At 35.1% G+C, this 23,926-nt stretch overlaps 1 protein-coding gene across 1 annotated transcript in view; it reads left to right on the plus strand.

Moving 5' to 3' along the window:
- Positions 1-23,926, plus strand: part of ADAMTS6 (ADAM metallopeptidase with thrombospondin type 1 motif 6) — a 140,367-nt gene that overhangs the window by 38,581 nt on the left and 77,860 nt on the right. The window contains exons 8-9 of the mRNA XM_041470766.1: positions 17,657-17,700; positions 21,095-21,200. Coding sequence (XP_041326700.1) covers positions 17,657-17,700; positions 21,095-21,200 — 150 coding nt within the window. The remainder of the gene's footprint in view (positions 1-17,656; positions 17,701-21,094; positions 21,201-23,926) is intronic.

A 23,926-nucleotide genomic window follows, 5' to 3' on the forward strand; every position in this document is an offset into this window, starting at 1 on the left:
ATGTCAGTTTTATAAGCTGAAATCAAGTGGAGAAATTCTAGTTTTTCAGTGCTATACACTCCCTGAACACTATATGAGAAATAATTTTATAGTTGCTCTCAACCCAAAGTCTTGATGAGCTCCTACTCCATGCATCTATTTTTTTCCAAATAGTTACCAAGTAATTTCCTGTTACATTTGGTGAGGTTAAATCCAAGAATGCCAGCTCATGATTGCTTCATATTTCAAATACAGCTTTTTTTAGGTAACTGTAGAAACATGGTCAGATTTCTGAAGTTTTGTTTTCCACAGATGAAATTTTTTGAATTTTTTAAAAATAGACATCATAAAGCTGTGGTTTATTATACTTGAGTAAACTACCATGTGTATGCATTTGGATGTGTTTTCCCATTAAAAAAGTAAAACGCAAATGAGGCAAGCTATTTGAAAAATGAAACCAGCAAGGTGAAAAAGTAGAAATTGAACATTATACAAGTATTGTAATAGTTTTCATGCAGATTTTAAGTTTGGCAAGGGTTTCCAGTAAGACAGTTTGCTATTTTTTTACTATTCTGTATTGAAGAAAAAAAATTAAGGTATACCTATGACCTTTAAAGAAACATTGACAGTGCAGTTTGTGCTCCATTTCTAATACTTTTCACTGACCAGATTTCATGTTGTGTTGTATACTTAGCAAATAGATAAAGCACAGGAGGAATTGGTTCACAAACATCCAGGACTAATCACTTGCATTATACAATTTAAGTTAAAGAATTTGAAATCAGTACTCAAATAATATTCTGCTGTGCTTGGCAAAGAGTGTCAAACACGTACTTTTCTTTGACTACTGCATATGTTTCTAGAAGTAGTTAATTTAATAATAAGTAGATGAAGAGTGTGCTTCAGGTTGATTATCAACAAGTTTATTAACCCAAAGGTCAAACAAATTCAGAATATCTTCTGTAACTGCTTCTTTATGTTTTTTTGGTTTTTTTTTTTTTTTTTTTTCTCCAACATTGTTACACTGAATACCAGAATCTTATATGAAAGAAAATAAAAAGGCATAAAGGCCTTTTTCAGTTGATATTGCTTTTAAAACTCCTTTTCTGTTTCATGACAAAAGTAGGATTTGCTGGTTGTATTATAATTAAGTTATTGCCTCAGTAGATGGCACTCTTCCCTTTGAGTCACCAAGGTGCTAGGTCACCTGTATTTAAGGTTTTTTTTTACAGTATGGAATTGATCCTGACTCCCACTGCTCATTAGAACATGAGTATCAATTGTCATATTCTGACGAAATTTCTGTTTAACTGTTACATTCTTGCTTGTCTCAGTCTTTGCTATGGCTGATTGATAACATTTTTTTTCTGTGAACCGCTGTGTGCATTAGTATTGAAATACTTGTTATGCCCCCTCATACTCCTCTACCCTTCACTCCTCAGCTTCAACCTAACAGGGCCCAATTGCCAAATCTTTAGTCTTATGATTTTGACTGAGTTATGTTCATGACAAGGTGAAAATTCTCTGTGTGAAACTTACATGTTCAGTTGTGTTGATACTCTGCACTTGTATCCAAACAGAATCTCTTACTATGGGTTCTTTTCTGCTAAAAGGTCTGATTGTGCCACTACAGGCATAAATGCAAATAACCTGTAAATCCTTTTAAATATGAAGTGCAGTATTTAAATGCATGCTTTTCACATGCATGTTATTGAAATTCACTCGGAAATTGAATTTTACTGCAAGTGTGCTTGGGTCATATAAAGTTACAGTCTTACAGTTTTGAATGTTAGTGTCTTGTCCCTGTGATGCTGCAGATGTCTGCGTCCCCTGAACTCAGGGCAACAAGAAAAAGAGGGTTTACTATCTTAACTATTCTTAGAACTTATGCCAAAGACATTTTTTTATACCATCCACAGACTTCTACACCATGTGCTTTTTCTTTTAGCCCTTTATATAGCAGATTAGGGTAGTCTGGATTCTTCTGCTTTTGTGCAGCCTGGTCATTGAAAAACAGTATCCACACCTTCTTCATACCTTTCCTCTACTTTCCACAGTAAGACAATTTAGCAAGTTACAGATGGAAATAAGAACCAGGTTTAGAAATATGCCCATATTGTAATTGTAATTCTGTTTTATGATACAGATTTGAAGTAGCATTATTGGACACATGGAAAGATTTTTGGTTTGTGGTAGGTTTTCTTTTTGCTTGCTCATTTGTGTTTTTGTTTGTTTGGTGGGTTTTTTTATTTTATAGTATTCAGTGAGAGCTTCCACAAAGCAGAAAAGAATGCTACATGCTTATTTTTTATAAATATGCTTCAGATGCATCTTCTGCTGTTCCTCATGGATTTAGTTTTACTCTTTGAGTTTTTCTTTCTATTTGTGATTTGATAAAATGAAAACATAAATGCTGTTCAGCCTCCCAAACAGAAATTACAACTACAGTGTGCTCCTCTGATGTTTTGTGATGTTTTGTTCTTGATACCTGTGATATATTCTCAAACAGCAATCTGTGGCTGCTTTACTAAAAGCTATCAGCTATCTGCCTCTGGGACTGGTGATCTGTTAAAAGGTGATGAGCACTGAGGAGTAGATTCTCCCAGAATCAAATTTCCTTCTGTGGTGACTTTGAAAGCAGCATCATTACTTTGTGCCCTTTCCTGCTTTAATGCTCTTTTAATGCACTACTAGTCACACCTTGCATTTTTCTCCAGATTGGGTGGTAGACCATCTTTCTTTCTATAGAATTTTGGATTAGATTTAGGCTATTAGACATGATTTCTAGATTCTCGGTTTCTAGATTCTGGCCTGCCTGCCCCTGACAAAGAAATCTTCACTTGACTGGAAACAGTTAATTACCTGTTTTTTCTGCCCAAGCTTTTCTTGGGCAGACTATCCTGAATATGTCCCCACAGCTTAAGTCCACAATAATTTTGAATCAGTACCTTCATGTGTTTTCAGAGTTTGACAGTTTACTGTTAGTCTGCAGTCTGAGTTTTAGGGCATGTGATATTGCAGTTTGCTGGCAAGATACACTTGTGTCCTGGGTACTGCAGAAAAAGGATGTTCTACACATGTATGCTTTATATATATATATATATATATATTTAATGAGCAATCATTGTAACTTCTATTATGTCCCCACAGCTTAAGTCCACAATAATTTTGAATCAGTACCTTCATGTGTTTTCAGAGTTTGACAGTTTACTGTTAGTCTGCAGTCTGAGTTTTAGGGCATGTGATATTGCAGTTTGCTGGCAAGATACACTTGTGTCCTGGGTACTGCAGAAAAAGGATGTTCTACACATGTATGCTTTATATATATATATATATATATATATTTAATGAGCAATCATTGTAACTTCTATAATTTGGAATTGAAAGCTTTTTATTGTCTCTCAGAACATAGTTGTCATTCAGGACAATTCTCTGTTTAGGCAATTATTATAGTTAATATTTCTCCAAGTAGAAGAAGATATGTGTCCTTGTTACAGAAGTTGCTACAGTGACTGACATTGTTTTTAGCAATTAAACTGCATGAATCTATTAACGATCTTTGAGTCTCGTATCAGTTTTGGAGGGATGCTGTGAAAACACTTGTTCTTGTTCATAACAGGTACAAAAGTTGGTCTGTGAATAAATGGAGAGATGTTTTTCCCTTGCAAAAGCAAGTTAGTTCTTAGGAATAGTTAGTTCTTAGGAATAAGAGATTGAATAAGGTATGTAAAATACTTACATACCTAGAAACTAAAACATGAAATATTGAATTGTTTCAAACCAAATACTTATTTAATTTTTCCCTGTTTTTAATTCTGACCCTGCCACCGGCTCCCTTCCCCACTTGCCCCCTCCCCAAGTGATTTTCAGAAGAGTGAGATAATTTCTGATCTTTCGTTGTTTTAAAAAATTGAAAATGTTGTCAGTAGCATATCTTAGCAGTGAGATGTAATTTTGGTTGTCTGGAATTTGTGTAACCAGCTTGTTACTCACTCACAAATGATGAAATTTTGGAACTCTTAGTAATGGCTTTAGATTTGGTATAAGACTAACTGGAGTGTCAAATCCTGGTCAGTCTAATGGAGAATGAAGAATATTCAGATCATTTAACAAAAATATTTTTTCATGTTTTTGTTTGGATTTTTTCTGAAGTTGAGACATAGTTCCTAAATGACTTACAGGTTTTTTGCATGTTTTGGAGTTTTAAGTACATGTTGACCAACATGTCTTTTCTGGGAAGACTCCTAGGTCTGCATAGAGTAAGGCTCACACCAGGGAAATATGAGTCTGCATAATAGCCAGACATATAAGCAACTTACTAGGAAGTACCAAGAAGATAATAGAAGTTAGCTTAGTCCATGAAGTTAACTGTTTCACTGTCAATAAGCTGAGAATTAATGCAGTTATGATCTTGGAAGACAAGATGCCTTAAGGTCAGGGCAGGAAGGATAGAAACTGTCAAAATTCATTTTTTCTTTTCCATATGGCAAGTAACAAAACTTTGTTTTAAAATTAACTTCGTAGTGAGTTGCAGAATAAATGACTATCCAATACTGCTGTTTGAATCAAAATGCTGCTGTAGGTACTTGTAACATTATGTTAGGACATCAGGTGTAAATTATTAAAGTTAATATTTTTGTTTTTTCTGAACATTGTGTTCACGTTGTGTTCTGAAAACTGTAGAATTTGTATTTTTGGGAGCTGATAACATTCAGCTTCCAAATGTATGTGATTCTTTTTCAGACCTTTTAAGATGGCTCTTTGGATAGCACTGAGGTTGCATTTGGATTGCCTTCACACTACTTCAGCCAGACCCATGTAAATCTCTCATTTATTACTCTCAGCAGCTTGAAAAAGGGAGTGCTAAGTGATTGGATAAATAGGCAGGAAAAGGTACAGGCAGTTCCTTAGCTTGCACATTAATTTAGCTGTAATGAAAGGTATTTGCTTATATTGTTATTTTAGGACAGTTAGTCCTGCTTAGAAATTGCAAGGTCATAAGTAATGCTGACAAATGTTCATTGTCCAGATTCTTTCAGAAGAAAATTCTACCCTATGAGCTCTTTCAACCACCTGCCAAAGCAGAGTGAAATATGTTACGCAATTGTGAACAGTGTGTTTGAAATCAGTAAAGAACAAGAAATTGTACTTCAAAACCCAAGGAATTTTTCAGTTGTGTGAAATGCAGTCTTTTAGGCCATGGAAGTGTTTATCGGTCTTTGACCAAGACCGGTTTTGAAGCTATTCTATCTTAGTCACATTTTGGTTATGACTGTTAATTATTTAGTGGTTAAAAAAAACAAGCATAAAACAATAGCAATAGTATGAGATGCACTTGGTCAGGAGAATTGTGATGTTTTGCAATTCTATTTTTGGTTATGTCTTGAGTCAATTAAGCAGATTGTTTGGCAGTCCAAAAAACTTAGTTCCTGTATGTTCCCCTTACTAAAAATGGCATTCTAAATAGTATGGTGCTGTGCTAGAGGTAGTAACTTCACTGAAACATGTGAGTCTTCTTTATAGTCTGTGCACTGCTGAAATTACCATCTCTCCCCATATTACTGGGAGGAAACTCTTTTCTTACATATTCTCATAAGTAGCTCAAGAACTTAAACAGATTCATGACTCTTAATTATATAAAAATTTTTAACTAATAAAAATAACATTTTAATTCAGATTTTTTTGCTTTAGGCTTTTACAAGTTAGAATTATAAAATAATAGAATCATTAAGGTTTAATAAGACACATAAGATTATCAAGTCCAGCTGTCAACCCAGCATCACCACCAACAGACCATGTTTTCAGGTGTCATATTCACATGTGTTTTGAACATTTCCAGAGATGGTGATTCCACCACTTCCCTGAGCAACCTGTTCCAATGTGTTACAGGCCTTTCTGTGTAAAAATGTTTCCTAATATGCAATCCAAACCTCCCCTGGCACAATTTAAGGCCATTTCTCCTCATCATGTCACTTGCTGCCTGGAAGAAGTGGATGACCCTCACCTTTCTACAGCCTCCTTTCAGGCAGTTGTGGAGAGTGATAAGGTCTTCCCTTAGATCCTTTCCAGCCACTCTGCCCCAGCCTGTGGAGCTGCCTGGGGTTGTTGTGACCCAAGAGTAGAATTTGGCATTTTGCCTTACTTAACCTCACACCACTGGCCTCAGCCATGATCCAGCCTGTCCAGATCCCTCTGCAGAGCCTTCCTGCCCTCCAGCAGATCAACACTCCCACCCAGCTTGGTGTCATCTGTGAACTTGCAGAGGTTTATACATATAACTGATAAAGATGTTAAACAGGACTGGCCCCAACACAGTTCTGAGGAACACCACATGTTTTTTCTCCAGATTCTTCCAAGCAAAAGTGGGAATTTGATTAAAGTATTTACATTTGTAAATGACTTGTATTTATTGAATAAAGCTATGCTTGACAATAATAGAAACACTAAAATAACTTAAACTGAACAAATGAGAACCAGACTACTTTATAAAACAAAAATTACAGTTAATAAATTAAAAAGAAAATCAAATAGTGGTAGTTACTACCTGCTATCCAACCTCTTTTAAATCATCTTTACTTTATTAAACTTCTAAATTGATCCTTCCTTTTTCTATAAATCTGGGGAGAATTTAAGCATTTTAGTTCAATAACTTTACATAAATGAAACTAATAATTTAAAAAATAATAATTGTGTGGCCTTAACAGGGTGAACTTCTCCCCATTTTTTGAGCCACAATTGAAAGAAATATTTTCTTGGATGTGATTTTTTTTTTCTTGTTTGTAGATCTTTTGGTATTTACCTGGCATTATTTATAATGGTTTAGTTACATTAATTTCTAAAATTTAATGAAGCAAAAAGAAATAAGGCATGCTTATTTTTCTTTCAGCTTGAACTTTCTGGATTTCTTACAGTTAGTGTTTTGGGCAATTGTGTTGGCATTGCAGAAGAGAATGTGCTTTACAGAACAATGTCAGGTGTTTAAAACTTCACAGTCAACTAACTGGGGAATGAAGTTCAAGAGCTTCCATGGGTAGTTGTTAGGAAGATGTAGCATTATTCCAACTCAGAGTGGAAGGGAGAGGGAACCTCTTCCCCCAGTTTTCAGTACCGATGAAAAAATTAGTACTATAAAATAACTATGGTTCCAGTGATGCTTCCATTTTGAGTAATGTAATTTACATGTAAATTACTTTCCAATGGATATTTTGAAGAGTTTTGTTAGTATATAATATTTATTTTTTCATAATTATTAATTAAATTATATGAAGATTTTTAGGTATCACCTACTTAGAATCTATTGAATTCAGTCCGAAAGGGACCTCTGGAGGTCTTCAGTCCAATGTTACCCCCTAAGCAGAGTGAGCTATGAGATCAGACTAGTTCTGCAAGACTTTGCCCAGTCAAATCTTGCAAAACCTTTTTGGGCAGACCACTTCACTACTTGACTGTCCTCATGGGAATAAAGGTTCTCCTTGGATCCAGCCAAAATTTCTGTTCAGCATTTAAAATTTTATAAAACTCATAGGAATAATTATTTTAATAGTCTCATGGTAATATGCAGTATGTGGTAAAAAAATAAAACAGAAGTTCAGGTCAATTTTAATAAGGAGTAGATTGTCAATTTAAAAAAGTAATGGAACTTTTCTTTCATAACATCTGTAGGGGGAACCAAACTAATTTTGGAAATATAACTGCAAATATTTTCAGAAAAAAGTGGCTAAATACTTGGTGGGCTTAATAAATGTAATGAAGAGGAATTTATTAATTTATTTTCCCACTTCAAGATAGATTTGAAAGACTAGTTTGCAAAGTGAAGGCTTGAATCATGTATGGAAGGTTTAAACCTAAGGAATCACTGATAAATTCCTTTTGATGATCATTTAGTTTTAATATGGATTTAATAGCATAGGTTGAAGAATTCATATACAGAACACCCTGACATGTGCATCTGTTTGCAGGATAGATCACGGTTTCTGAAGCCCATTTTCTTTCCTATTTAGTTCTGTGATTCTTTTTCTTTTTGTCAGGAGTAATAAAATAAATTGCACTAGCTTCACTCTTACATTCTTTAAGGTAAGAGGAAGCAAGCATGTATGCCTGCAGACAGCCTGGATAGATACAGTTGACTAATCCTAACCTGTATACAATAAAAGTGATGTGGTTTATGAGGAGTGACTGCTGTAAAGTCAGTTAATGTTCTCATGGTGTTCAGCCCTACATTCACAACAGATAGTTGTTGTTGACATTAAAATGATTTGTAAAAAATAGGTTAGACAGAAAATGATAGTAGAAGCTACACAAACTTTTTCTGTCTTCGATAGAGCTAATATTTCTTCCTGGCTTGTATTACATGGAAGAGAAGATGAAGCAAAGATTTGCATGCAATTCTGAATTGCGTGGGTTCTTTTTTTCATACAGGCACACTTCAAAGATCCATGTGAAGAGCATGTATTCCATTTGCCAGCCCCTTTTAAAAAACACAGAAAATCAAATGAAGTTCCTTCTGGTCTTAACATGACAGGCTGATGTGCTCTAACAAAGATTGGACAAGATCTCCAACATATTTTTCTTCTTGTAAACTTGTGTATTTTTTTTAAACTTATCCTCTTTGTTAGAACAGTCTTTGTCTCTGCTGCCATTTAATTCTGTCACTCTATGTATTTTCTTTTCTGTTCACAAGCAGATCACAGAATATGCTAGCTTCAGACTTTATTAGCTGTATTTTGCATGTCATCTGGAAAACTACCACAAATGTCCAGCACTCAATTGGCTTTGTATTGTTCTTTAAGGAATCAAATTTTTTGCTGACATTTTTTGAAGAGGAGAAATCCTTTATTGCAACTTATTGTAACCCCTGCTTATACAAAAAGCAGTAAACTTGTAAAATATATTGCTGTGAGTATGCTCTTAAAACAAAAAATTATTTTGATTCTAGTCCGGGTTAAAAATCATTTGGGTGCAATGACTGTCTTTGTTTTTGACCTTTAGAAGAAGTCAGCAAATAAATTTATTGCATTGATTGAAGAAGGTTTTCATTAATGCATTAAGCTACTGAAATTTAGCTCTTTGTGTAAATATAATTTTATGTTTATTTAATTGAGTCCAAGCACAGGGTTCTCATTATTTTCAGGAAAAATAAGTTTTTACAGTATATGTGTAAGAGTTTCAATCTTTTTCTCAGACATTTTGTAAAAATATCAACCAGAAGTAGCAAAACACAACCACTGCTCCTGTTATTGGATAATATTATTATTTTCCTGAGAACATTCGGACTACTTGTCAAGTATACATTGTTAATCCAACAAATTAAATGTATTAAAGATTATTGGGAAAAGAATAAGGAACCTTATTATGCGGTTGATTAAACGGCATGGTATGGCTACACCTTGAATAGTTTGTATCACTCTGTCCTTCTCATCTCAAAAGGTTTTCAGAGAATTGGAGAAAAGAGCAAGAATGACTGAAAAAATCTGTGGCTTTCTTTACAAGGAATTACTAAATTGAGGACTCTCTTGCTTGGAGAAGTCAACTTTTGGAAAAGTCAAATCTGGGACAGTACTACAGTGATCTAACCAGTTACAAGATTGTATGGGGGGGGCATAAATGAGGAAAAAATCATTCATAGCATCTTTCACCACAAGAACTTGAGACTGTCCAGAAAATATAAAGAAAGATTCGAAACCAGGAGAAGGGGGGCAGCCCTTTTTAATGCAAGGTTTAGCTAATGTTGAAACTTCTTGGCAAGTCACTTTATGGAAGCTGGACATATGTATAGGTTGAAAGATTGGCTAGGCATGTTCACAGAAGAAAAATCCATTGAAAGTACTAAATACAGAGAAGCACATCTGTCTCAAAATTTCTGAGCCAAAAATAGTTGGGAGAGTACTGGTATAATTGACATTTTATGCTTGCAGTGGTGTTATTCTTTCTTGGGCCTTCTCTTAGTTCGTTGTGAAGGCAAGGTATTGGGATAGTGGAATCTGTGGTCTGGCCTATGCTGCAGTTCTTAGGTTCTTCTGTACCAGGTGTGGTCTGTCATCCTAATGAACTGATATTCTTTACAGCCAAGGCTTAGCCTTTTATGCCATATGCAGTGTGAGTAAGGGTAAATAAAGTGGACATTTTGTGTAGAAAGATATGTGATATTCTCAGAGATTGTAAGCTAATTGTTTTCAATATTGTATACAAATTTAGAAAAAAAGGCATAACCATAGTAAAATCACAGAAAGAAATAATAGAAAAACTTAGAAATATATGTGCAATATGTTACTGCTCTAATTTACCTAATTTATTTCCTTACAACAGAGCTAAAATTTGGTTAGCAATCATAGCTGTTAGCTGTGTTTCCCCTCTGCCAGAGGTCTAGACTAGTTGCTTCCTATTTTCTGCTGTGTGGCAGGATGCCCCCAACCACACCTATGTAATTAGTTTTGCTAGCTTTCCTTTTCCCCAGACTTGGTTGCGTTAGGACAGTCTAAAAAAACTATTGCCCTACAAGCTGCTTAAGCTGTTCAGAATCAATGTCCTTTGAAAAAAAGCTTTATGTGTTAGTTGCTGGACTTATCCTGAATGTACTGACAGAGAAATTATTAACAGTGTACTTAGAGCAGATATGTAGAAATTTCTGGTTTATTCTCTAGCCCAGTTTGAGCTACATCTGTATAACTCCATCTAAATTTTGGCTCAATACTGAGATTACAATAAAAGTTTCAAATGCTTCTGAGGTTCAGAATGCAAAAAATCAAATGTTTCCTACAATCTGGTGATAGTGCAAATGCCAAATCTCTATGTTATCCCTGAATATTATGAAATAACCATTGTCACACAGGTAGGTAGCTCTATATTTCTGGTGCACTTTTATAGTATTTTTTATGTGGATCAGGAGTTATTCTGAATGTCCTAAGGGCACTAATAATACTAATGATTGTAATAAACTTGCAACTGCTATTCTATTATTACATTGCTGAAACTGATGAATATAAATGACAGCTTTAATTTTTTTTTCAGAACTGTGTTTATTTTTACATTTTTTGATTACATTTGCAGTTTAGAAAAAGTAGTATGGAAGTGTTTCATTTACAGTGCATTTATTTAAAAGATTTATATAAATCAGGAGAACTAGAACATACAGCAGCAGTAGTTTTTCTGGCTGCAACTCAGAATTTATCCACCCAAGCAAAGTATCAGAATCAAATCCAATAGAGACAGACTTTGGTTGTCTATGGCAGCATTAAAGACATGGAAAACTAATAATAGAAAAAGCTATTTCTGATGAGTGGTGTGTAACATGTATGTTATTCTTTTCCTTCCTTGGTTTAAATAGCTCTTTTTGGTTTGAGGTTTTTGAGGAAGGAACCAAATAAGACATGTTCTTTATTTTAGGGCAGAATGCTGTTGTGGTGTACCACTTTCTGTAAGGCAAAAGATGTGCTGAAGTAAACCTTTAAAAAGACATTAAAAATACTGTGTAGTATAGAGTATTACAATTGGTAACCTTGGCAAATCTAATGAATGACCAAATTATCTTAGGAGTTATTAATTCCATTGAAATTCTCTAGTGTTAGTGACGTCCAGTTCTCTAGCATTAGTGAACCTTTCTGCACCATTTTCTGCACATGCAAAATGACCACTTGTTTAATATAGCCACGTATATGTATGCAAAAAAAAAAAAAAAAAAAGGGTGAAAGTACAAGACAGTCACTTTTTTTTTTTTCTTTTTTTAGATTTTCCATACTTAGAAATAGGAGTTAGGGTTGTCAGATAACCTGAAGGTTTTGATCCATTTAAGAAAATTCTGAGATGCAGTCTGATCTGTTCAGTTTATAGGCATAGGTATTGGAACTAGGTTAATTTAATTTTTCCTAAGAGTTACCTTTTTGCCTGGTCTTTTACTTTTATTCAAAAATGGGACATATATGATTGGGTGCATAGACAAATCATGTTGCACAGCATGAAGAATAAAAAGTAAAAAATATGTAACCCTAATGAACTTGTTAGGTTTATTGTTGAGCAAGAGTGTGTGAGGATAGTCCTTATTTAAAGAGCTTGTTCTTAAAACCTATAATAATTAAAAACTGAGTGTCAAAAAGTATCATTTGGTTTACAAGTAAAAAATAAAACCTTGTTTTCAGAGATAACATGTGTGGAAATATTCCCTAAAAATGAAATATTAATAATTTGTAGTATTTAGCTCTGTTTATACTGTGCTTACTTTTTTTTTTTTTTTTTTTTTTTTTTTTTTTTTTTTTTTTTTTACATTTGAATTCCATCCATCTTGGTAGGTTTTTCCTCATTCACTGTGACTGTATTTTGGTCTCTAAAATCTTTTCCATTAAGAAATAGTCCTTCAAAAGTCTTGGTTATTTATGTCAATACCTATCTTAAATATTACTCGTGTTTATTGGTGGCTTTCAGAGCATTTTTGGAGTAGTTTGATGTATGTATGAGTAAACAGCTGGTGTTTCATACTGATTTGGAGCAGTTTGATTTTCTAATAAGAGTTTTCATGCTTTACTCATTTACTGTACTTAAATCAAGACATTGTGTGGGTTATTCTTGTTGATTAATGAAATTCTTTAGAGTGTATCTAATACTAGTATTCATGTATGTTTACAGTCCTGTAACAGGTATATTTCTATCTAAGTGTTAATTTGATGCAAATAGTCCCTTCTGGTACACCGGACATTTCCAGTAACATACAGCTAGTAATAATAGTGTTTTATAGAGACTCTTTTCAGTTAATGGGCCAATTTGAATAATGAGACTGGCAGAAAGGGCAATGTTATCCTTGAATTTATAAATACACATTAACATGTGAGGAGAAGGAATTCATTTTGCCTTTGTATCTACTACTGTTTATGTCACTGTTATAATAACTTTTTGAACTGTAATATACACACTTCAGAAAGTTTGAAAATCCCATGAGTGCACATGGTGGTGACAGAAGGGTCACAGTGTAATGGCAGAGTTCTGAGAAATCCCATGTATTAATCTGATTATTTAAAAAATTAAATATTGATTTCAAAGGGAAGAAGCTCTACTGAAACAGTGGGACTCAACTTTGCTGGTAAGGGTACGACCATATCCCCCAGACAGACATTGAAACAATTTGTTTTTTTCAGAATAAAGAGGAAATAACTGAATAAAGAGGAAGGGCTGAAGGCAATAAAAGAAAAATCAATTAAATGATGACATGCAATCTTTGTCTCTGAAGTACCCTAAGCCACAGAGCTGGCGACTTCTATCAGGGGAGGTATCAGTATGAGCTGTCCTGTTTCCTTTGCAAACACTCACCAGTGACTGCTGTGGAGGGAAGGGCAGATAACTGGATAGTCTAGGACAGTTGTTCTCAAATTATGCTCTAAATAATTCTTAATGTGAGATTGAATAGCCTTTAAGGAGTATTTTTTTGACTTCTCTTGTTTCTAGAAACATTTTTATGCGAAGGGTGGGTGGAGATACAATTGAATCATTGTGATGCTTTCTTATAATCAAATCTGTGAATTAGTATGTCTCTTTTTTTAAAGTTTATTTTTATTTTTAATATGGCAATACATTTGCAATCATGGAACTCTGTGTGAGCTACATAGTTGTGCAACTGCGTGCTTTAGGCCTGAAAATGGACAGTTCTCAGGGATCAGGACGAATCTTCTCTCCTTTCCCTGCAGGAGACAAATGGCTGTATTCCCCTAAGGTGCCTGGGATTGGTTATACCTGATGATAATTTACGTGACAAGTTTGAGCAGTGCTTACAATATTCACAGAGGATTTGTCTTTCTTATCTGTTTGACTTAAGTGTCCTACTCAAATAATCAGGATCATGCCAGTCATCAGATTTGCAAAGGAAATGGATTTTTTTTCAGGTTAGAGTTACAGATAAGAGAGACTTCTTGAAGAGATAGTCTGTAGCTTACATCTACACTAATACATTAAATAAACACATCAGTGGCTTTTTTGTTGCACTGAGTACCACTGACACAGATCTTGTGTACACATTACTAAGCTGGCGTCTCCAAAACTGATTAGTTTTTGTATGTTTTGCCTGTTAATAATTGTTGCCGTCTCCACAACTTTTCTTGGGAGTTTTCATGGGCTAAATTTGTACAAGGAACGTTTCTTAAAAATTGTGTTTTAAAACAGCTTGATAATGCAGATAGTAGAATTTCCGTGTCCATTGTGATCCCTTTCATTTTTTAATACAGTGTGCAAGTATATTTTAGGATGGTCCCTGTATATCCTGCTAAAGAAGACCTTTTCTTTTTAAGGTGTGCCTGTATGGTGCACTAACTCTTGTTGTTTGATCCATGGCATGACAGGAGTGTACTGCTGCTCCAGTCCTTGACCAGCCTGTTGACCAGATAATGGTCTGTCTGTGCAGTTTCCTTCTGGCTGATGTGTCAGTCAGAGTTGTCAGTGACATTTGTACATTCATCATGCATTTCCTGTCTGCCTGTGCAGCTCTTCAGCAGCCGCACAGGAATGCCCAGCAGTCCCAGACCACTTCCCCATCTGCCTCATGAAATGACTTCTGATTTCTTCAGGGCAGGCATGGCCATGTAATCAACCATCTTCCCTCCTACCGCTTTCCCATTCCACTTCCCCAGTTTGGTAACATTTCAGAGGCACTGCACCCACTTTATTAGGAGTTATATGATCTTCTTTTTTGGCTTGGGCACAGATTTTTCTTGGCTGCCTCAAAATGGTCTGGCTGCCATCTTATCCCAAGTTATTTACCTATGTAACTGTGTTCTTTCATTCAACTTTTGCGTGGTGTCCCTTTTACACCATCTGTCAGTGAATTGAACCAACATTTTTGCAATTGTCATAATTGTGACTGTTTTCATAATCTGTAAGGGTTTGTTGAGATAATTTTTGGCTTGAGACTATCTTTTGAGTCTCTTTCATTCCTTTAATATTTACTAGGCTCCTGGTGATTAAACTGCACCTTTTGTGCTGCTTTTTTGGGTGTGGGCTTTTTGTTTCATTTTGTTTGTTTGTGCGTTGCCTTTTTTTTTTTTTTTTTTTTTTTTGGGGGTTTCTTTTTTTTTTTTTTTTTTTTTTATTTCCCATAGCAATTAGACCTATCTAGTTATCTAGTCTCATGGTCAGTCTTGATGATTTGTATTTTCAGGGGTTTCTTATCTTAAAATTACTAGCTGTCAAGTATTACATTTGTAGTCTTCTGCATTTGAAACCCAACATCTGATAACTAAATAGATTCTTGAAGGTTCAAAATAAAGTTAGAAGAAATTGTGTCAAAACCAAAAAAAAGACAAGTTAGTCTGTTTTTAAGTCATATAGAGAAGCAAATGATGGAAGCAAGCTATTTGGTTCATAAGAATGCTGTGAGCTTTCAGACAAATCACAAGGAGAAACCATTCATATGAAAGTAATAAGATGAAAAAATGGAGCTGGAAGATGTTGTAGATAAAGTAAGTCATTAGACTGAAATTTTTTTCAAAAGTTCAAAAAATTTATTCCCAGTAAACTGCGGGCTAGGAGAGTGTATGAATATCTTTACAGGAAATTAATAATTGTCTATAAAATTTGAATATTTAGTGATGGCATATTTAGAACATGTTACTACTCTGGTATGTTCTTGCAAAAATAATTGTGCATCAGAAAATAAAGTTATTTTACCTTAGTTTTATTATCTAATTTAAGTTTTGTTATCATCACATTTTCTTAAAAATGCTAGGTTATGCATAATGAAGAACACACACTTCCCAGCAGAAACTGAAGAATACCATGGTCTTAGTTTGTCAAAAATATAACAGAAGCAAGGTACTTAATATAATTCTCTGCTGTCATAGTTCTTTGTGAAACTGAACCTTAGGTGAGGAGTAACTTCAGATTCATACCTTTAGGACAATAATTTGATTCAGACCATCAGGAAAGTTTTCAGGTCTGCTGAAGTCAGTGACAACATTTTACTTGAGTTGAGTGGAATTGGCTTTATTTTCAAACATCCATTTTATCTAAGGATGTATGTATTTAGTTGTTTTTCCTTACTGCCATTGGATATTAAAAAGCAGAAGACCTGTGCATTTCAGAGACTTTTTCCATTCAGTTCTCAACTGTGTTCCAAAGAATTTAGTTAGGGTTTTCTCAATAAACAAGACTGAGCCATCTACTTTCTCTGAGGAAAAAATTTTGCTTGAACATCAATAAGATTAGGTTCAGACACTCTCCTGAACACAGTTTGTTTCCTTAATTATGTAAAAGGCAGGAAATGTTCAGAAAAATCCTTCTTTTACTCTGAATCCATGTCATCTTGGAACTTAGGGATATTTCAAGAAAAATAAGAATGCTTTTTTATAAGAATGTTTTCTGTAAGAATGCTGATTTGGTTACCTTCCCCTTCTCCAGACAGCAAACGAGAAATCAGTGCACATTTGAACCACCTTGATGAAATTAATGCACATGAACATTTAAGTTCAAAATTATAGCTTAATCCCACAAACTGCTCCACACTCAGTACCCTTTAAAAATCAAAGGAATTCCATGTGGTCACAGCAGTCTGCATGCATAGAGAGCTTACTGGATTTGTTCCAAATTTTAAGCTTTGTTATTTTGTCCATGGATTTGGCTTGCAGACAGACCATAACTCTTTTAGCAGTGAAAGGTATATATCTTGTGATCAGACTCCTATGTGATAAAAGTCCTTATGGTATTTTTAACAGGCAATGTCTGGTAGCCCAAAATTAGTAACTATTTGGTTTAAAATTAAAGCATAAAGATGGTATCTTTTAATTTTTTTTTTGGCTTTCTAAAGAGTAGAAATTATTCTGAAGCATAGTATGCTTCAGAAATCAAGGAAGTCAGTATACATCCTTGAAAATAAATAGCATTGTGGAGTGTACTTTTATCACTGTCCACATTATAGGATTGCATATTCAAAATATGAAGGTGTAATTAATGAATTGACTGCTGCATGACCACTGCTATTTTAAAAGCTATGCCACAGAAAATATTTTAATTTCATTGCTAGTTCCAGATATTTACATATTTACTACAAAAAAACTCATTAGCTTCTGTGTTTGAAAGATTGTATCTACAATGACAAAAATTTTCCTTAAAAGAAATATTTTAGCTTTTTGCAGAAATTGTTTTCATTTTAAGTTATTAGGACATATTCTTAAAATACTATAATTATGGAAGGCTAATGAGAAGGGCACTATAACGACAGTTCATAAAATGTTTTTAAAAAATGGTATAATAATTAAGAGTTCAGTTTTTTAAATAGAACCAAAGTCTAAGTAGTACAACTTACACTTAATATTGTTTAGTTGATAAGTGCGAGACCATAGGAGGCTTCCAGTTACGTTGGATAAGTAAAACTTAGGGTTAAAGGATCAGTAGCAGTCTGTAGCCATGCTGCTGTAACTTCGTAAGAGAATGGTAGACTGCTTTATGGAGCTGGTGATTACAAAGATCCACTTTAACCATTTTTTTCTTGCTGGCAGGTGTCCCACTGGCCTGAGGCCAGCGGCTGTGAGTGTACTGCAGCTTGTGGTTTACACCAGAGTGTAGAAAAGGCCGATACCAGCTGGCTGCACATAATTAAACTGATTGCGGTGTGACAACTTGGACTATGATACAGATATGTGATAAATATACAAAGTATCTTACAAACCTGATTCACTGACATACTTTATCTACTTTTTTTTCTTAACAGATATGATATCTGCACTTATAAAAACAAGCCTTGTGGAACACTGGGTAAGATTATAAAGAGAAATTTCAGCTCATATTTGCTGTTTCCTGGCTTTATACTTAGCTACTGGTTTATTGACTGATTAGATCTTTCTAAGTGGTACTTTCAAAATTTTGCAGTTTTATAAAAATGAAAAATAAAAGATTCTGGCCTTGATGCATTGCTGGGAGTTTGAGTTGTGTGAGCTGGTGCTGTGTGTTTTGTCTCTGACAGCTGTAATACTGATAAAACCTAGCAGATGACTCAATTTTACTTCTTACAGAAGAGAGCTTGCTGTTCATTTCCATTTACCGGTGTCCATAATCTAGTTAAAAAAACAGAAGTAAAAATCCTCAGGAAAATTATAATACTACCCCCATAAACCTTAAAAAGGAATGGACTTTGATGTTTACACTGTTGCTGTGTTGTACACAGCAAGTACAGCTTCATGTTTTTCCTTTCACAGACTTAGAAAAAAAAAAAGCACAGTGATAGAAAATACAATAACATTGAAACTACTTAAAACAGTGCTTTCACAATGGAGAAGTGCACATGTCAACCTTAGATTAAGGATGGAGAGCTATTGTTCTCTCCATACCTAAATATGTCACCTGTAGTTATTTACTACAATAAATAACTATACATGACTTATAACTATAGGTTGTTGCCTCCAGTAGTGCTCTAAAATATAAAGGGAACATTATTCAAAGATTAGCATAACACTTGTTTAGATTTTTTTTTCAGTTTGCATCCTTTCATAAGCCTCTTTCTTGAAGGTGATTAAAGACAAAATTCTAATTAGTCTAGTTCGTATTATTAATACTTTCCTCATTCAGAATTCAGATTGTATTTGCTTTGTCTTTCCCTATATTACTGTGTATCACTTTTACTGATAGCCTTAAGCCACGTTATTTTTTTCTGTAAGTCTCTCACAAGTCAATGAAGACAAGAAGTACAATGCTTCTGGCAGAGGGTGTAGTTTACATGGGGAAAGGTGCCCGAATTTTTCCTGGTATAAACACAAACAAAACCCACAGCATGCTTCAGGAAAAGGCAAATCATGCTGATGAACTTCCAAATGTAATTGATTTTATTTGACGTTGGAGATAATGAAACTGTAGAGATGATGTCTTAGAAGTGGCTTTGCAAGTGTTAAAAAAAGAAAGATTGAAAGAGAATACATTAATGCATGAACTATTTGATATTTTTTTAATGGATACTTTTGACACAGATCATTAATGTACTAACTCTTACTCTATCAGATTTTGGCATAAAGGCAAATTTTGCTTCACTTGAATCCTGTGTAACAGATGATAGATTTGGCAAATATTTTATAAAACAAAAACTTTAATTAAAAAAAAAAATTAAAAATAAGAGTCATGTATGGTATCAGTTCCAACTTGCTGTTATTGGGGTCTTGGCAACAAAACCATGACAATTTTTCTGCATTATAGGCATTGAATTGGAGAAGAGACAAGGCCCTGTAGTCCTCTTTGCAAGGCATTTGATATGCTTAAGTCGTACTGATATCCAATAACTAAAGTTAATTATATATATGAAGGAGTCTGTGAAAAAAAATCACAGAGAGGTCTCAGAAGGTCAAAAGAAACCTGAATAATTGGTATTCTAGGAAGAGACAGAAGAAAAAGTTTTTATGTGGCATAAACATCTGTATGCTATTTCAGACACCTGAGGCAGTGAACCTTTCATGGAAGCCCTTAGAAAAGATCTCTGACGTCTGTGCAGTGTGTTTGTGGCTCCAGTGAAGGACAAGTCCTTTTAAAGTCTGAGTCACTGACTGAGTGGAGTTATTTTACTCTGGTCTTCTCTTTTGCTGAAGCAAGTCCTCAGTTATAAGACCTGAAGATGGAGAATGACATTACAATTCAAATACGGTGGACTTTGAAGGGAAGCATGATAGTTGTATTGCCATGTTGTCTTCAGAATTCTTCAATTAGAACACCATAGGTGAACTATAATTATTGCATTTTTTGCAGGTTCCACACTGCAAACTCTCCAGACACACATTGTCAGCTTTTGCCCATGTCCATTTGGCTATCAGAGTAGTTTTGCTGCATCCAAACTAAATTTGTTTGGAAGAAAACATAGAACATATACCCCCCCACAAATGCTCCACATGTGCCTATAGGAGACCTGAGATCACTCATGGGGTGTGTTCTCATGATACCCCTGCAATATTTTTTCCCTTCAGGAAGCTTTGAGCCACATGTGTAGTCATGTTGTGCCTACAGGATTCAACTAGTCCAGAATGGCCAAACCAGCATGCAAAGATACGTGAAGAGCCTCAACGTCAGTGCATCACTGTGCTGATCCACTCCTATGGCTTCAAATTAATTGCTAATGTGGACACAACAGGAAGCACTTGTCATATTATGATGTCCTCACTGTTAGTCCAAATAGAAAAATTTGAAGTCCCTACTCATATAGATAGTTTGTTTTCTCTTTTCCCCACTCCCTGTTCCATTCCCCTCATCTCTCAACCAAAGTGAAACTTTTTCAATTTTTTAATTGTTATTTTTGGTGTTGTTTGGATTTTATTTTTTTTTTCTGGGTTTTATTTTTTTTTGGTAATGTAGTTAATTTAGCAGGTAACTTCCTTAAAGAAAGGTTTGCTGCTTCTTTCAGATCAGAAATTCTAGGGGAGAAATACATTAAATAAGCCTGATGTTTAAAGCTTTCTCTAATGGCACTAAATTATGACTGCAATATGTTCTGTAATAATCTCTTGCTGAAAAATGTGTAAGATACAGAAGAACCATAGTAAGTAAATGCCAGTGGTGTTCTCTCTCTGAAGAAAGTTTTTAAAATCCCTTCTAACACAATAAGGTTTTAATGCCAGAAGATAATGGGTGATAAATGGAAAAGACTTCCATGCTTAAATGCTTGCTTGTTATTAACATGTCTCCTCTCTTTTCACTGATGCATTCAGTTTTGTTTTTTTAATTTTTTTTAACGTACCATATGAGGTTTTTCATAGCTAAAAAAGTTGCTTGTGTGTTTTTATGAACCCACTAAACTTAAACAGATTTCTTTAGAAAAATAATGTGGATACATTTTGCTTTCTTCAGGCACAAGAATGTTAAAATAGAAATGCTTTCTTGAATTCCCTCTTCTGGCTCAAGTTACTAGGTGGTCCCAAGTTACCAGAAGTAAAATTTATAAATCTAACCCCTAGTCTAGACATTTTCCAGCACTGACTGCAGTTCAAAAAATATTAATGTCTAGCCGGCAAAGTGAAATTCCCCCCAGTGATTTTGCAAATGACTAGAAAGTTAACCTTTTGCCAACTGCTCCTTCTGTGCATAGAAGTTATTAAAAAGAATCCAGGCATTTATAACTAGGGCTTTTAAGACTGAAACACCTTGGCATGACCCTTTGTGTCTCCTTCTGTTTATTCAGGCTTGGCCTCTGTGGCTGGAATGTGTGAGCCTGAAAGGAGCTGCAGCATTAATGAAGATATTGGCCTAGGTTCAGCTTTTACCATTGCACATGAGATTGGTCACAAGTGAGTGAGTTTGAAATAAGTATACATTTTAATTTACCCCCTTTTTAATATTAGTTAATAATTGATAACAGTTTTTTTTCCTGCATCATCTCTATTCTGATGTTCCCTGTTTCTGTATATAGTATTCATGAGTAGCATTACATTTTATTTAATATGTATTACCAGGGGCTTTAAATTTAGAACTGAAGACTCATTGTATACCCTTTGATTTCAGATTCCAGTTAAATCTGTCCTTCTGAGACTTGACTCACAACCTTCCTACTCTGTTTCATATTTTTAAATATTTGGCTTTGAGAATATTTTCTCCCCCATTTCTTTTTTTTTTTGCCTTTCTTTATGAAAGGGAGGTGGTTAAAAGGTAAAATTTTTTTGTTCTTTTTATTTTGTCTTTAATACAATTCAAACTACTATAACTGAAACATTGATTCTGTTGTCAATATTAATATGCTTTAAGTCCTCTTTCACTCAAGCATGATTTATATAAAACAGGCATAGAGTAGTCAGCATTACATGTTACATTTGAAGTATTAGCATATAGTTTTAAAGCGTATGTTGTTATGACACTGATAAAATCTGAGTAGTGTTTGGTCTGGGAATATTTCAGGCCTTCCACCAAAAGACAGCATTCTTAGTACAATGTGATGACTCTAAAAAGACTGGGCACATTCTTTTACCAAGAGGTTTTTTTTTTTTTTATGTACATGGGTTGAACAATACAGAGTTATGGTTGATATGCTTTTCCATCCATTAGCTGATGGAACTGTTAAAAGTTCCAGTGTGGACTGAAGTGAAAGCTAGCAATCTGCTGATCAAAAAAATGAGTTGGAAGTAAACAATTATTTTTAGCCCACCTGTTATATTAGATTATCACCAAGCAACTGTGCTCTCATTTATATTATGTATGAAAAAACCCATACACAGGTAGTTTAGATGAATTTTTGAATTCAAAAGCAATTGTACAAGATCTGAACAATAATAATAATAATAATAACTTAAAAATACATGTAATAACTTCCCTGACCCACCCTTCCTTCCCCCTCCCTCCCTCCTCCAATCACTACATGTTAATAGTTCTCAAATTCCTGTAAATAAAATTTTGTATTGTATAGGTGACCTTGCTGTGAATTAATCACATATATTACAAAACCCCAGTTTTCCAATACGGTATTTTCATTCTAATTCCTATGTCATACATCTACTTATTCATGGAATCACAGAATTACTAGGGTTGGGAGGGACCATCTTGAGTGGAACTTCTTGTGTTTTAGTTTTTGGCTCCTTGTCCTGTTCCTGGGCCCCACTGGAAAGAGTCTGGCACCATCCACTTGGCATCTGCATTTGAGATATTTGTATATGCTTTGCACATGTTATTCCAGAAATACACAAAATTATTTAATATATGCAGCAATTTTATCCTGCAAAGATGGCATGATGACCAGAATTTGCTGGTCTGAAAAAAACCCCAACATATAGTGATAAAATATATCCTGTGATCATAGGAATGTTTTTGCCCTTGGTGTTTTCTGTGTTTCTTATCTTTTGGCTTCTCATATATAAGGTATTTTAAAATTCTGAAATATCAGCTCTTTGAGGCTTTCAACTAATTCTTGAGATGGCATGATATGTGAAATGCTGATTTGATAAGATGCAGAAATAATATTCCTTTAGCTTTTATACAAGTTTCTGTAAAAAATCTTCAAGATTTGTTTTGTGGTAGCCACAACATCACCTGTCATTCTACCCACATCGTGACTGAATGCCTCTAAATTTCAAAGTTGTTATTTCCTCTCAATCTCCTAGTTTCTCTCTAGTACTTCCTAGACATTATTTGCATGTGAGTAAAAGAATTGTTTCTGAGAGCCTTGTAAACATTTTTCTTTGGCTGTACCTCTTTTCAGACTTAGAATAGGAAATTGACTTCATTGTTAAGTGAAAAATAGAAGCATTTTAAGGACATATCTACATTGAATATGTAACATGGAACAAAAGAGTGCTCAATTACACAGAATCACAGAATAGGTTAGGATGGAAGGGACCAGAGTGAGTCATCTGGTCCAATCACCCTGCTCAAGCAGGGTCATCCTAGAGCACATGGCACAGGTGATACCCAGATTGTTGAATATCTCCAGTGAGGGAGACTTCACAGCCTCTCTGGGCAACCTGTTCCTGTATGCGGTCACCTGCACAGTAAAGAAGCTCTTCCTCATGTCCAGGTGAAACTTCCTGGGCATCAGTGTCTGTCCTATCACTCAGCATCTCTGAGAAGAGCCTGGCTTGGTACCTCCCGTTCATATACTTATAGGCACTGATGAGGTCCCCTCTCAGTCATCTCTTCTCAAGGCTGAAGGGACCCAACTCCCTCTCAACCTTTCCTCATAAAAGAGATGCTCTAGACCCCTAATAATCTTCACACACCTCCACTGGAACCACCCCAGCAGCTCCATGTCTGTGTTGTCCTGAGGAGCCCAGAATTGCACACAGCACTCCAGGTGAGGCCTCACCAGGGCTGAGTAGAGGGGCAGGATCACCTCCCTCCACCTCCTGGCAGTGCTCTTCCCAATGCCCCCAGGATGCCACTGGCATTCTTGGCCACCAGCACACACTGCTGGCTCATGGACAGCTTGTTGTCCACCAGGACCCCCAGGTCCTTCTCCACAGAGCTGCTCCCCAGCAGTCAGCCCCAGGCTGGGCTGGTGCCTGGGGTTGTTCCTCCCCAGGTGCAGGAC

This window comes from Pyrgilauda ruficollis, unplaced genomic scaffold, assembly GCF_017590135.1.
Source record: "Pyrgilauda ruficollis isolate IOZ18807 unplaced genomic scaffold, ASM1759013v1 scaffold25, whole genome shotgun sequence".
Lineage (NCBI taxonomy): Eukaryota > Metazoa > Chordata > Aves > Passeriformes > Passeridae > Pyrgilauda > Pyrgilauda ruficollis.